Source organism: Chanodichthys erythropterus, chromosome 10 (assembly GCF_024489055.1).
Source record: "Chanodichthys erythropterus isolate Z2021 chromosome 10, ASM2448905v1, whole genome shotgun sequence".
In the NCBI taxonomy this organism is placed as follows: domain Eukaryota; kingdom Metazoa; phylum Chordata; class Actinopteri; order Cypriniformes; family Xenocyprididae; genus Chanodichthys; species Chanodichthys erythropterus.
Window position 1 is genome coordinate 40,725,141 of NC_090230.1, and position 12,591 is coordinate 40,737,731.

The 12,591-nt window shown below is 43.3% G+C and overlaps 1 protein-coding gene across 1 annotated transcript in view; it reads right to left on the reverse strand.

The window, feature by feature from the left end:
- nbeaa (neurobeachin a) overlaps positions 1 to 12,591 on the reverse strand; it is a 157,800-nt gene that overhangs the window by 66,953 nt on the left and 78,256 nt on the right. Inside the window, exons 7-8 of the mRNA XM_067397734.1 lie at positions 10,744 to 10,863; positions 10,151 to 10,297 (exon numbers count right to left, since the gene is read on the reverse strand). Of these exons, the coding sequence (XP_067253835.1) occupies positions 10,151 to 10,297; positions 10,744 to 10,863 (267 nt within the window). The remainder of the gene's footprint in view (positions 1 to 10,150; positions 10,298 to 10,743; positions 10,864 to 12,591) is intronic.

Genomic DNA, 12,591 nt, shown 5'->3' on the forward strand with positions numbered 1-12,591 from the left:
TGTGGTGTTGTCTTGTGTAGCACGCAGTCTGTTTCACGGGCTGCGTGCTCTCATGTTGTCTTGTTTTGTGTGAACACGTGGCTTATGAGTTTTCATAGTCACGTGTTCATGTCTCGTCTTGTGTAAGCACATGGCTTGTGATTTTGTCTTCATTGGCCATGTGCTTGTGTCTTTGTTTTGTTTTGGTGTGAGCACATGGCTTGTCATGTGTTTCTTTGTGCCATGTGCTCTCATGTCTATTGTCTTGACCCCGCCCACCTTGTTACCTCATTATTGGTTGATTTGCCCCACCTGTCCTCCCTCATTACCTGCCTTGTTTGCTCTCCTATTTATTCTCCTTGTGTTTGCAGTCCTGTGCTGGTTCGTTGTCGTTTATTCTGTCGTATTTCTCCTTGTGTGTCTTCAAGCCTAGCCTAGCCTAGTCAAGTCAAGTCAAGTCTAGTCCCTGTCAAGTCAAGTCAAGTCAAGTTTAAGTTAGTCTGTTTTCCCCCTCGGGGTTGTTTTTGTTGTGTTTTTGTTTTATTTTTTATTATAAATAAAAGCCCTCTTCCCTGCAATTGAGTCCTCGTCCTTCCCTACACCTGACAGAACGAACCAGCCATTATGAGGACTCAGCGGAAGAAGAGCTTCTGCCATCCACCAGCCTCCACTCTCTCTAGCCCTCTCTATGATCGCATTCTCCAGTTTAAATACTTGAGCTCCCTCCGTCAACAGGGGATTGACTTGAGGGAGTTTGCTATCAAGTTCAGCGGTGCTGCAGAAGGACTGGGGTTCAACGATCCAGCTCTCAAGGACCTATTTAATTATGCCCTTGATGAGCCCCTCAACTGGTGGAGAATGAGAGGGCTGGACCACCTGAACTTTGAGGCTTTTGTGGACTTTCTTGTTTGCCCGGGAAAGAATGCTGCAGTCTCCCCAGAGGCGATTGTTAATGCTGCTGTTTCCTCAGAGGCAGCTATCTCCATACCAGTGCCTCACCGACATAAGCGGAGGAGGAGAAGGAAGGCTTCCTCCGACCCGGCAAGTCTGGTGATCCCAGAGCCCGCTGTAGGCCCGGAGGCCACCCCAGAGCCCTCTGTAGGCCCGGAGGCCACCCCAGAGCCCGCTTCAGGCCCGGAGGCCACCCCAGAGCCCGCTTCAGGCCCGGAGGCCACCCCAGAGCCCGCTTCAGGCCCGGAGGCCACCCCAGAGCCCGCTTCAGGCCCGGAGGCCACCCCAGAGCCCGCTTCAGGCCCGGAGGCCACCCCAGAGCCCGCTTCAGGCCCGGAGGCCACCCCAGAGCCCGCTTCAGGCCCGGAGGCCACCCCAGAGCCCGCTTCAGGCCCGGAGGCCACCCCAGAGCTTGCTGTAGGCCCGGAGGCCACCCCAGAGCCGACCAAAAAAGCTGCAGCACCCACAGAGGAGGGAGGCACAGTGCCACTGCCTCACCCTCACAAGAGGAGGAAGAGGAGGAGGAAGGCTTCCTCCGTCCCTCATGGCCCGGAGGCCACTCCAGAGCCCGCTCCAGCCCGTGAGTCCGCTCCAGAGCCCGCTCCAGAGCCCGGTCCAACCCGTGAGCCCGCTCCAACCCCAGAGGCCATTCTTGTGCCGCCAAAGCGCCTTGCCCTGCCGGCGCCACCCGAGCGCCTTGCCCTGCCGGCGCCACCCGAGCGCCTTGCCCTGCCGGCGCCACCCGAGCGCCTTGCCCTGCCGGCGCCACCCCAGCTGTCTGCCCTGCCGGCGCCACCGCCGGCGCCACCCGAGCGCCTTGCCCTGCCGGCGCCACCCCAGCTGTCTGCCCTGCCGGCGCCACCCGAGCGCCTTGCCCTGCCGGCGCCACCCCAGCTGTCTGCCCTGTCGGCGCCACCCGAGCGCCTTGCCCTGCCGGCGCCACCCCAGCTGTCTGCCCTGCCGGCGCCAGCTAAGTGGTCTGCCCTGCCAGCGCCACTCGAGCGCCTTGCCCTGCCGCCGCCTGCCAAGCTGTCTGCCCTGCCAGCGCCTGCCAAGCTGTCTGCCCTGCTGGAGCCTGCCTGGATGGTCCCTCCAGTACCGCCCTGGTCCTTAGCCAGGACCCCAGACCAGCTGAAGCCCCCCTGGTCTGTCCCGCCGGTCCCGCCCTGGTCTGTCCCGCCGGTCCCGCCCTGGTCTGTCCCGCCGGTCCCGCCCTGGTCTGTCCCGCCGGTCCCGCCCTGGTCTGTCCCTCCAGCTCCTCCCTGGCCCTCAGCTGGGACCCCAGACCTGCCTGAGCCTCCCTGGCTCAACCCTCCCGTCCCTCCCTGGTTTCCTTAAGACATTCTGTTTTTGTTTTGCTGGCTGACTTGGCTCCCCTCCCTCCCTCCCCTCTTTGTCTTTGTGTTTTGATGTTCTGTCATGTTGTCTTGTTGGTGTGTTTTTGTCTTGTGTCGTGTATGTTGTCATGTTTGTCTTGTGTCCCTCGTAGGGGACGCCAGGTGGCGTCCCTTTAGAGGGGGGGTAGTGTCAGGGTTCTGTCACTTCGGTCTAGTTTATTTCTTGGTTTTGTGACAGAGCTCTGACACTCCCGTTCTTGTCGTGTTTTTGTGTGAGCGTACAGTCTCGAGTGTTCTCGGGGCTGTGCGCTCTCTTGTCTGCGTGCCTTGTTTCATGTTGGGAGCGTGAAGTTCGGATCCCGGCACTCGTGTCTAGTTTGGTTTCGGTTTCGTGTCGGGATTCGGACACTCGCGCTCCCAGTCCTGTCTTTATTGTGAGCGCACGGTTTGTGTGTACTTTCACTTGCCGTGCGCTCTTGTCTCATGTTTTGTGTAGCACGCGGTTATTTCCATCTGCCGCGTGCTTTCATGTTGTGGTGTTGTCTTGTGTAGCACGCAGTCTGTTTCACGGGCTGCGTGCTCTCATGTTGTCTTGTTTTGTGTGAACACGTGGCTTATGAGTTTTCATAGTCACGTGTTCATGTCTCGTCTTGTGTAAGCACATGGCTTGTGATTTTGTCTTCATTGGCCATGTGCTTGTGTCTTTGTTTTGTTTTGGTGTGAGCACATGGCTTGTCATGTGTTTCTTTGTGCCATGTGCTCTCATGTCTATTGTCTTGACCCCGCCCACCTTGTTACCTCATTATTGGTTGATTTGCCCCACCTGTCCTCCCTCATTACCTGCCTTGTTTGCTCTCCTATTTATTCTCCTTGTGTTTGCAGTCCTGTGCTGGTTCGTTGTCGTTTATTCTGTCGTATTTCTCCTTGTGTGTCTTCAAGCCTAGCCTAGCCTAGCCTAGTCAAGTCAAGTCTAGTCAAGTCTAGTCCCTGTCAAGTCAAGTCAAGTTTAAGTTAGTCTGTTTTCCCCCTCGGGGTTGTTTTTGTTGTGTTTTTGTTTTATTTTTTTATTATAAATAAAAGCCCTCTTCCCTGCAATTGAGTCCTCGTTCCTTCCACCACCCACCCAACCTGACAATTAGCACACAAATTAAAGCATTAAAAAAAATCTACATATAACACAAAAAAATATATCTAAAATAAGTATTTTTGCAACATAACAATAACTAAAGAGTGAACTTTTAATTATTTGTCTGTTGTTTTATGACCATCATCTTCACCACTCATCTGACTCATCTCTAATATTTACCACTTTTCCCTGAGAACATCCCAAAAAGAATGTTCATCTTACTTCTGGAGACACACTGCATCAAATTTGTATCCAAACCGCAACTACTATAGGTCAGAATCACATACACTATGAAAAAAGAGAGAGATTGAGAATGACCATTAATATGGTCATATGGTCAGGCACAGAGGTCACAGCAGCACTGGCGAATTCAACCAGCTGTCTGGGAAATGGGTCACTGCTTCGACACACCCTATGGCTGATATCTCATGCTGCAAAGCTAGCACACTTTTTCCTTGACGTCTCGCTCTCTTTTGCTCCTTGCAATCCCATGAGAGGACAGCCGCACCAGCAGAGCTGACAGAGACTAACAGCACTGGAATCCAGCAGAGCTTTCATACACTCTGATGATCTATATAACTTATAAACACACACACACACACACAAAGGCGCCAGTCCAGACGGCTCTCTTTGCGACAATGCCAAGTGCCCCATACCTCACATACTAATTACCACGGCAACACACAGCCAGAGAGCAGCTTGTTGGCTGTCACATGCTGACCAGACATCTGGACTTCCTCTGGTACAAGGACCACATCAACTGGCTGCAGCAGCAACACACACTCTCACCCAAACTTTCACAGACAAGACAGCTAAGGACACAAATGAGCACACACATTTTAGCCTTGAATTTCCACATAAATTATATGCATGTAATATTAACAAAATAATCCACGACATTCTAGTTTTTTAGTACGCAGTATGCGTACAGTATGTGAATCTGTACATTTTATGCATGCATGAATTCCCTGCTATATCTGCAAATATGCAGTATACAGAGCATATACAATTGACCTTCATTTGAAGTGTGACCAATCAACCATGCATTTTAACATCTTTTCCTTGACTCATTATTTAATCAGACTTCCAAAAGTTGACATTTTCACACAAAATTAAATTAATAATACAAAATAACTGCTTTTCACCAGATGGTGTTTATTCCAACATGCAGTCTACTGAGGTCATGTGATCAGTGTAGCATACTATTATTTGAAATCTTTGCATAATATATACAAGGGGTTGAAATGAACAAGCAATGAAATGAGCAATACTGAATACTAATTACAGTATCTGTATCATTTATTGTTGCATGTTGCAAACTGTCTCATTCACTACTGATCAAAAGTTTGGGGTCAGTAAGATTTTTTCTTTTGAAAGAAATTAATGCTTTTATTCAGCAAAGACAGATTAAAGTGATTAAAATTACATTAAAAACTTTTATACTGATACAAAAGATTTGTAATTCAACTAAATTCTGTTCTTTTAAACTTTCAAAGAATCCTGACAAAACAGGGCCGTAACCACCATAGACAATAATTAGAAATGACCAAATTGTACCACCCAATATTTGATATTACTGATGCTGCTCTGCTGTACTCCATTATTCACAGCTCTGTTTGTTGTTAGGATGACAAAAAAAAAGTTTTAAAAGTTACATTTTTAGGCTGGTCTGCCTCAGCGGTCTAACAGCGCTCATCACTGTCATGAGTGAACTGGCCAATCAAATCAAAGAAGGCGGGGCTTAATTACTGGTCACAGAAGACGAGTGTCCACATCAACTTCATAATAAAACATTAATATAAAGTAACACAATAACATTCACTGCATACATCAGGTCTCTCTCCACTAACAGAGCGTCAGAGCGTTGTACACACATCAGAGAACGTACACACACATAAAGCCCATGAATAATCCACACTCTCTGCTCTCTTGATTTTTCTTCTATAGCTAGAGTGAGCTGCAATCAGGCGCCAGGGAACTTTTAGCCGCGTGGGTCCAAGGATTAATAATTAAAAATCCCTCAATAATTCCAGATGCAGTTAGCTCTCTGTGCCAATAGTGCGAGAGGAAGAGAAACAGTATGACATGCTTTCCTTTTTAATTCTCAGATTTAATGAGGAGACTTTCTGTCCCTGTTATCCTGGTTTAATTTAAAGGGATAGTTCACCCAAAAATGTAAAACTTTCATTCATCTGTGAAACACAAATGAAGACAATTTAAATAAAATCTGAGAGATTTCTGTCCCTCCATTGACAGTCCACACAACTACCACTTTATCACTTTATTTTAGAGCCTTGTCACAGGTTCATAATCTCTCCTTAAAATAATCTTAAAGGGTTAGTTCACCCAAAAATGAAAATTCTGTCATTAATTACTCATCCTCATGTCGTTCCACACCTGTAGGACCTTCATTCGGAACACAAATTAAGATATTTTTTGATAAAATCCAATGGCTCAGTGAGGCCTCCATTCCAGGAAATTAATTTACACTTTCAAATGCCCAGAAAGGTACTAGAGACGTATTTAAAACAGTTCATGTGACTACAGTGGTTCAACCTTAATGTTATGAAGTGACGAGAATACTTTTTGTGCACCAAAAAAAACCAAATAATGACTTTATTCAACAATATCTAGTGATGGGCGATTTCAAAACACTGCTTCATGAAGCTTTACAAATCTTGTTTGTATCAGTGGTTCGGAGCGTCAAAGTCACATGAACCACTGAAATTTTGAAACGTTGCGAAACACTTAAGACATAACGAAGCTTCGCTAACTGAAATCACGTGACTTGATTTGAAACAAAAGATTCGTAAAGCGTCGAAGCTGATTCGTGAAGTTGAAACGAATCAAACTGAACCAAAGTGAAATGAACCAACACAGTTTCTGCTACTGAAGTTTACTAAGATCTATTAAAACATCTCAAATAACACACACTTTTGAGTGAAGCAAAAGTTGTGAAATTAGTCTAATGACGTAGACTTTAGAAAACGTACTTTAATTAAATTAATGAACTTAGAGAGCACATAGAGATAGATATATCATGTTGCTTGATATTATATCAACAGCAAGTTCGGTGTAAACATTAGATATATCGGCCAGTCCTATATAGCAGCAACCAAAACAAGCTGTGCTTTGCCTGATGAAAAAACAACCCAGAGATAAGAACTGAGAGATGCTGTTAATAATCTGTCCATTTAGCCATAATGTACAACAACATCATCTGACTCAAGTAAACAAAAGCTGCTTATAATCATCAGATCATCTGACCCGGGTAAACAAGCCCTGTCCGCATGCTTCCTGTGAGCTTAGCTTAAATTAGGGAGCCTCGCGCTTGGCTGGACAGAAACATTGTGCGGGAGATTTTTTTCGTTAAGAGAGAAAAATCCAACTTGACGGCTTGTATTTCCCCTCAACGCTCCTCTCTGAAACACAGCCATTAACTGGTCAAGCAGAAAAGACGAGACTGCGATTAACATCAATCATCTATCCTTTACTCTTTGTTTTTAAACCGAGGAGGGATTTTTTTAAGGGTTCATCTAATTCAAGCGCTGCTTTGGCATAAACACTTGAGCTCATCAAGCAGAAGCAGCAATCAGCTCCCACATGCACATAGACCCGAGAGACAAGCACGTCTGAGAGGTGAGAGTCCGGTTAATGAACGAGAAGGAGAGAAGAGAGTGGAACATCAGGTATTATTAACAGATCTGTCAGGGAAATGTAGAGCCAGTGTAATGAGAAAGTACTTTAGCACGGCACATGTTTCAGGAATAGTTGTCTCAGCCATAGACAGACATTGACTGCCCAATGACCGTTCACTGATCTTCTCAGACACGCTGCACACAAAACTGGAACGCAATCAGATTGCGTGAATGCAATGCAACAGACAGGGCTTTTTATCAGTGCACCTAGAAAAAAAATCTCTATTTCATAGATGCACTCCTGCATGAGCGCTTTTTTGAAGGTTCGGCAAGAGATAACACTCACAAAGAGTAAAAAATATCAAAGAAAAAAAATGTCAAAGAAATAAAAAATAAGGATTTCCACAAATGACACATTTATATAGATCAGTGCATCATATACTTGCTGACTTTTGTAAATGGTTACAGAGGAAAAACTGGGCATCACACACTAGACAACTGAGGATCACTATCAGACCAAATCATTCCAAACACCACAAACTCAGAACACAGACAATTGAAACAAACATGAGGTGCGTTCCAATTCGCTGCTGCCGTCTGTAACTTTTTTTGAATAAAAATGATCCAAAATTAATTATTGAGCAAGTACATAACCAGCCAGTGTTCAAAACGATCTCCTTACCTTAGTCCGATTCACAATGTTAAGCTTATAATAATGTTTTATAATTCAGGTGTTACTGGTGGGTTTCCGCCGGAAATTTGAGCATGTCGCCATTCGTCTTTGCGTCACATCTGTTTACATAAAGAACGACTCCCAGCTAACTAGGCTATATCGCATGTGAGACGGATCATTTATAGCCTTTTCTCACAGCAGCTGATATGAGCTAAGCGATCGTTAGATTTAATCACCATTGGCAGTGCGATTTATTGTAATGCTTTTTTTTCCTCAGTTAGTCAGAACAAAATATATAACTGCAAATGCAGGTTTCAAACAGAGATGGCGACAGAGAGGCAAAACTTATGGACTGCAGCTTTAAAGGGTTACTTCAGGATTTAGCATTAAGCTTTGTATTAGTAGAATACCACTAGTATTTTCGAATTACCGTGCTTTCCCCCTTCATATCAGCCCGAGATGAGAGATTTATGCATTTTTATTCTGTAAAAAAAGCTTCTGATGATGCAAAAATCGTCATTTTGCATTCATCGGAGGCTTTTTTGGCCAGAGGCTTAAAACTACAGCCAGTAATAGCAGGTAGTTCCGCATTTTTTCACCACGCCCATACATATGCGCGTTTGAGGCATGTACATCCAGGTACAAAGCAGTTTAGCACCATTTCGTCGTAAATGTATGAACTAACTCACGATTTATAGAATTAATATGTAATAAAGCAAGTGAAGGTTTTTGAATTTTCCTGGTAATGCCGCCTGTAACCGATAGGCGTGGTTTGGGCGTGGCCTCGCAAGGGCAGCAAAACAAGTGCATTCTGGGAGTTGTTGTCTTTCATCCACATTAGTCAAAAATACATTTTCTGCCTTTTCTCAGTCTAGAAAGCTCCAAATTCAAAAATAATTTCACATTTCTACTACATAAATGAACAAATTTAAATACACATTCATCTTTACAGGGGTGAAGTACCCCTTCAAGTATGAATAGTGCGAGTAAAGCCGCGGTCACACTAGACTTTGAACGTGCAGTTTTTTTCCGGATGCTGTAACGGTCGTGATATGTAGTAGCGGTCTACAGCGTCTTTTTTATAAACATGAATAAGACACATAACTTAAAGTAATACATTTAAAATGTAAAAATACAGAACCTACTTGACTTTACTGCAAAAATATAATTCTTTTAATTCAGCCAAGAGGTCATGCCGTGACGAATCGATCTTCTACTGGTCGCACGTCTTCACGTGATGCGAATTCGCAGGTCAGAGTTCGCCAAACTTGAACTTTGGAACGCAGCGAAATGCAAAATCTTTCGCACGAGCTTGCGTTTCCGGTCTGACGCATTTGCATGCGTTTGAATGGAAGTCAATGGAACAAAAAGTGCAGTGTGACCTTAAGGCATTCAAACAGAAAATTCCCGGAAAATACCCGGATGATGCACTAAATTAATGGGACAAAGTGAAGTGTGGAATGTTGGACACTTTATGCACTCAACTGTCGCGGCTTTAGTTACGCAGTGGAGGGGGAGGGGCTATTAGACTTCGATGTTGAATGACAAAATAACCTTATAACATTCATACACTACATGGATGAGTACATTGTGTATCAATGCATAGTGTATAAGCGTCTAGTGTATAGTGCGTCATTTGAGATGCAACTATGGATGTGCAGATGAACGCAGAAGGTGTCGTTGTAGCTAACACAAAAAATAAGCCAAGCACATTTGGATGCGGCCGTGAGTAGATGTGGTCAGTATGGATTCTACGGATTACAACGGGAATTAGAGGTGAGTGGCACAGTCAGTTATTTTATCACTGCTGTGTCAAATATCAAGACAAATTTTTACGTTTATTATGTTCTATTAATTTACTTTTGTATCGTTTTTGTATTTTATAGCAATACTGGTCTTTATTGCCTCTGTCTCTTTATCTGAGGAGCTGCATTCAAAAGTGATTGCCCATGTAATTTAAAAAAACACTTTTTAGAGGTTTAATAAAACAAAGAACAACAGGAAAGTAAAGTGGCAGACCCTCATGGACGACTGTCGCATAAACTAAAACAAAACAACAGTCCCAGGCCTGGACCTCTCTTGCTCCTTACTGTCCTCACTCCTTTTTTTATCTAGCCGAGCTCCTCTGTGGGACTCGGGACTGGTGTGGCACGTGGGTGATGCTCATTAACACTCACACCACGGGCCTCACTCCGTTCCCGCGGCTCTCGACCCCGCCCTGCTTCTCACCACACACCGCCTGTCAGTTTCAGAACTAATCCATCTGAATGTTCTCAGCATGGAGTGTAATTTCACACTAAGTATTTGGTCAAACACAAAATGCCAATTTTGTACTTCAACAATCAAGCAGTTAAGATGGTGGAGTATCTCACAGCAGCACAGCAATCTACCTGGATGACCATTATACATTCAGACACTCTCTCAGAAGTGATCTCAGGGGTTGTACCTTATATCCGGGTCCGAGCTGATGTATGGCAAAGATCTGTGCGGGGTTCAGCGCCTCACTAAAGACATACACGGCACCGAGCTGCCCACAGAACACCCGGTTAGCATCCGCAGTCTCTGAAGAGCCCAGGAAACATTTATCATAACTCTGCAGGAAGGGAGAGAGGAAGAGAATAAGGATAAAGGAAGAAAAAAACCCCCAGAAAGACAGACACCAAAAGTGGAGCTTTTTATCAGTTCAGCGGATTGAGAGTTTTCTGAAAAGGCCCTCTGGAGCTGTTTACTTGCTATCTTCTGGTCATCTTGTTCCGATTTACTTTAGCTAGTCTAGTCACAATGTACTTTAAAGGTTTGCCTTAGGGAAAGAGGGGTACTATGGCTAATCCATATCCCTTTGATCCGTAGAGACAAGTGCTTATCTAATCGCATTTTGTTTGGACTCTATTTTTAAAGCTGAGGAAAAAAGGTTGATTGTAAGTTCATGATTTTGGCAACCCGAGATTATCATGTGCTTCTCGAGGCTGTGTACGGAAAACAACGAGAATGCAAAAGCAGTGAAAAGGTGGCAAAGCTGCTAGCAGCACAAACACTTACATCATTGGTGTTGACGTGCCATGCCATGTCGCCGTAGGAAACCAGCTGGCCGTTGACATAGCAACGGATTTCACTATTCCTCCAACGGTTGTAGATGTGGACTATGCTGATCATGTACCACTGCAGGAGAAGACAGGAAGTAGAAATATGTATTCAGCATTCACATAGCCCACTCAGTCAAGCATAAAAGGTCATTTATGTAAGTCTTAAAGGTATATTAGCAAACACAGTGTTCTTTATGGAAGACCATTTCCACCACAGAATAAAAGAAAGTACATTAAAAAAGTAATAGTCAGTGGTACTGGTTTCGGTAGTGTTTTTTCCCTATCAATTTCTCCATAACAATTGAAAAAAAAAGAAGTCCTCATTAAAGAGTTAAGCAATGAATCAAGCCAATCAGCAATGAGGTTGATCACAACATTAGAAACTTTGATCTGAAGTTCTTGAAAATCTGACAAAAAGACAAAGCTGCAAGACTGTGTACTTAACAGCTTTAGTGAGGGAAGGAACTACAATCCCATGAAGCATTGTGAACAGCATAATCAAATTAAAAATTATGGATTACAAATGTTGATTATATAATGTATTTTAAGTTTATTGCAAAATATGCATATATTATACAAGTATTTTGAGAGTGTAAAGAGAATGATTCAATTACATTATTCGTGGTGCTTCATGGAGTAGGAAGAGCTAAAGAGCTATTTTGGTGCTTTTTTGAATCTGATTGGTGTAATTCTCTGTAGAGCATCATGGGTAATGTAGTTTTTCCACCAAGAATTCCACTGTTAAACATGATTATTTTAAAAATAAGATGAAATATTTTTTTCTCCCTATGGAGAAAATGGATGGAATTTTTACTTCCGGAACCCTACTGCTGCACTTCCAAATATATATATATATATATATATATATATATATATATATATATATATATTCTATATATATATATATATATATATATATATATATATATATATATTCTCGATATATATATACTCAATTTTGAGTTAACATCTCGCAATTCAGACTTTTTTCCTCAGAACTGAGAGTTTATAAGCACACAATTCTGACTTCATTTCTCACAATTATGAGTTCATGTAATTTTGAGTTAATAATTGTGATTGTATTGAACACAATTCTCAATTTATTTCTTACAATTTTGAGTTTATATCATATTTAAGGGGTGCCTAATTTTATGGATGAAAGGATCAGCCTATATCATAAAATGCTTATTTCAGTATTCAAAAATTCTGAACCATTCCTTCAATCTTTGGACCAAGAAAATTCAGTGGAAATGACCCAGCTCCAAAATGAATGTGTTCAATTTTAAGATCAAGCACATAAAACATCATCTCATTACATGCTTCTAAAACGAGAGCTAAATTTACTGAAACAGAATCATTCTGTTTGATTGCAGCAATGCTAAAAGCTGTTTTGGCATATGAATTAAAGATCACAGCCCTGACATGTGAAAGCTCTCCAGTGAGGAATACAACACCACAGACCATGTAAAAGTGTCAACCGTGTATCCGTAATTCAAATAAATAACTGATCACGCAGGGTGGAGCCCAAAAGGATGAGCTGAGGAAATTAGAGTGGCCCGTCACAAATCAGGAGATTTAGATGATGCAAACTTCCTTAAAGTTCTAATTTCCCAAACATCCTCTCCACCTTCCTAGCATGTTATTAAAATGTAAGGCGATATTAGCTCGAGTGAGGTGGAGGGGAGGATAAGCCAAAATCTGCTAGACTGAAAATCCATCCCATAATTGAGATTTCATAGCTTTTAATGCCAGTTAAGATTTTACATAAATGCAAGAGAGGGCCGTCTGCGTCTAGACGAGGCTT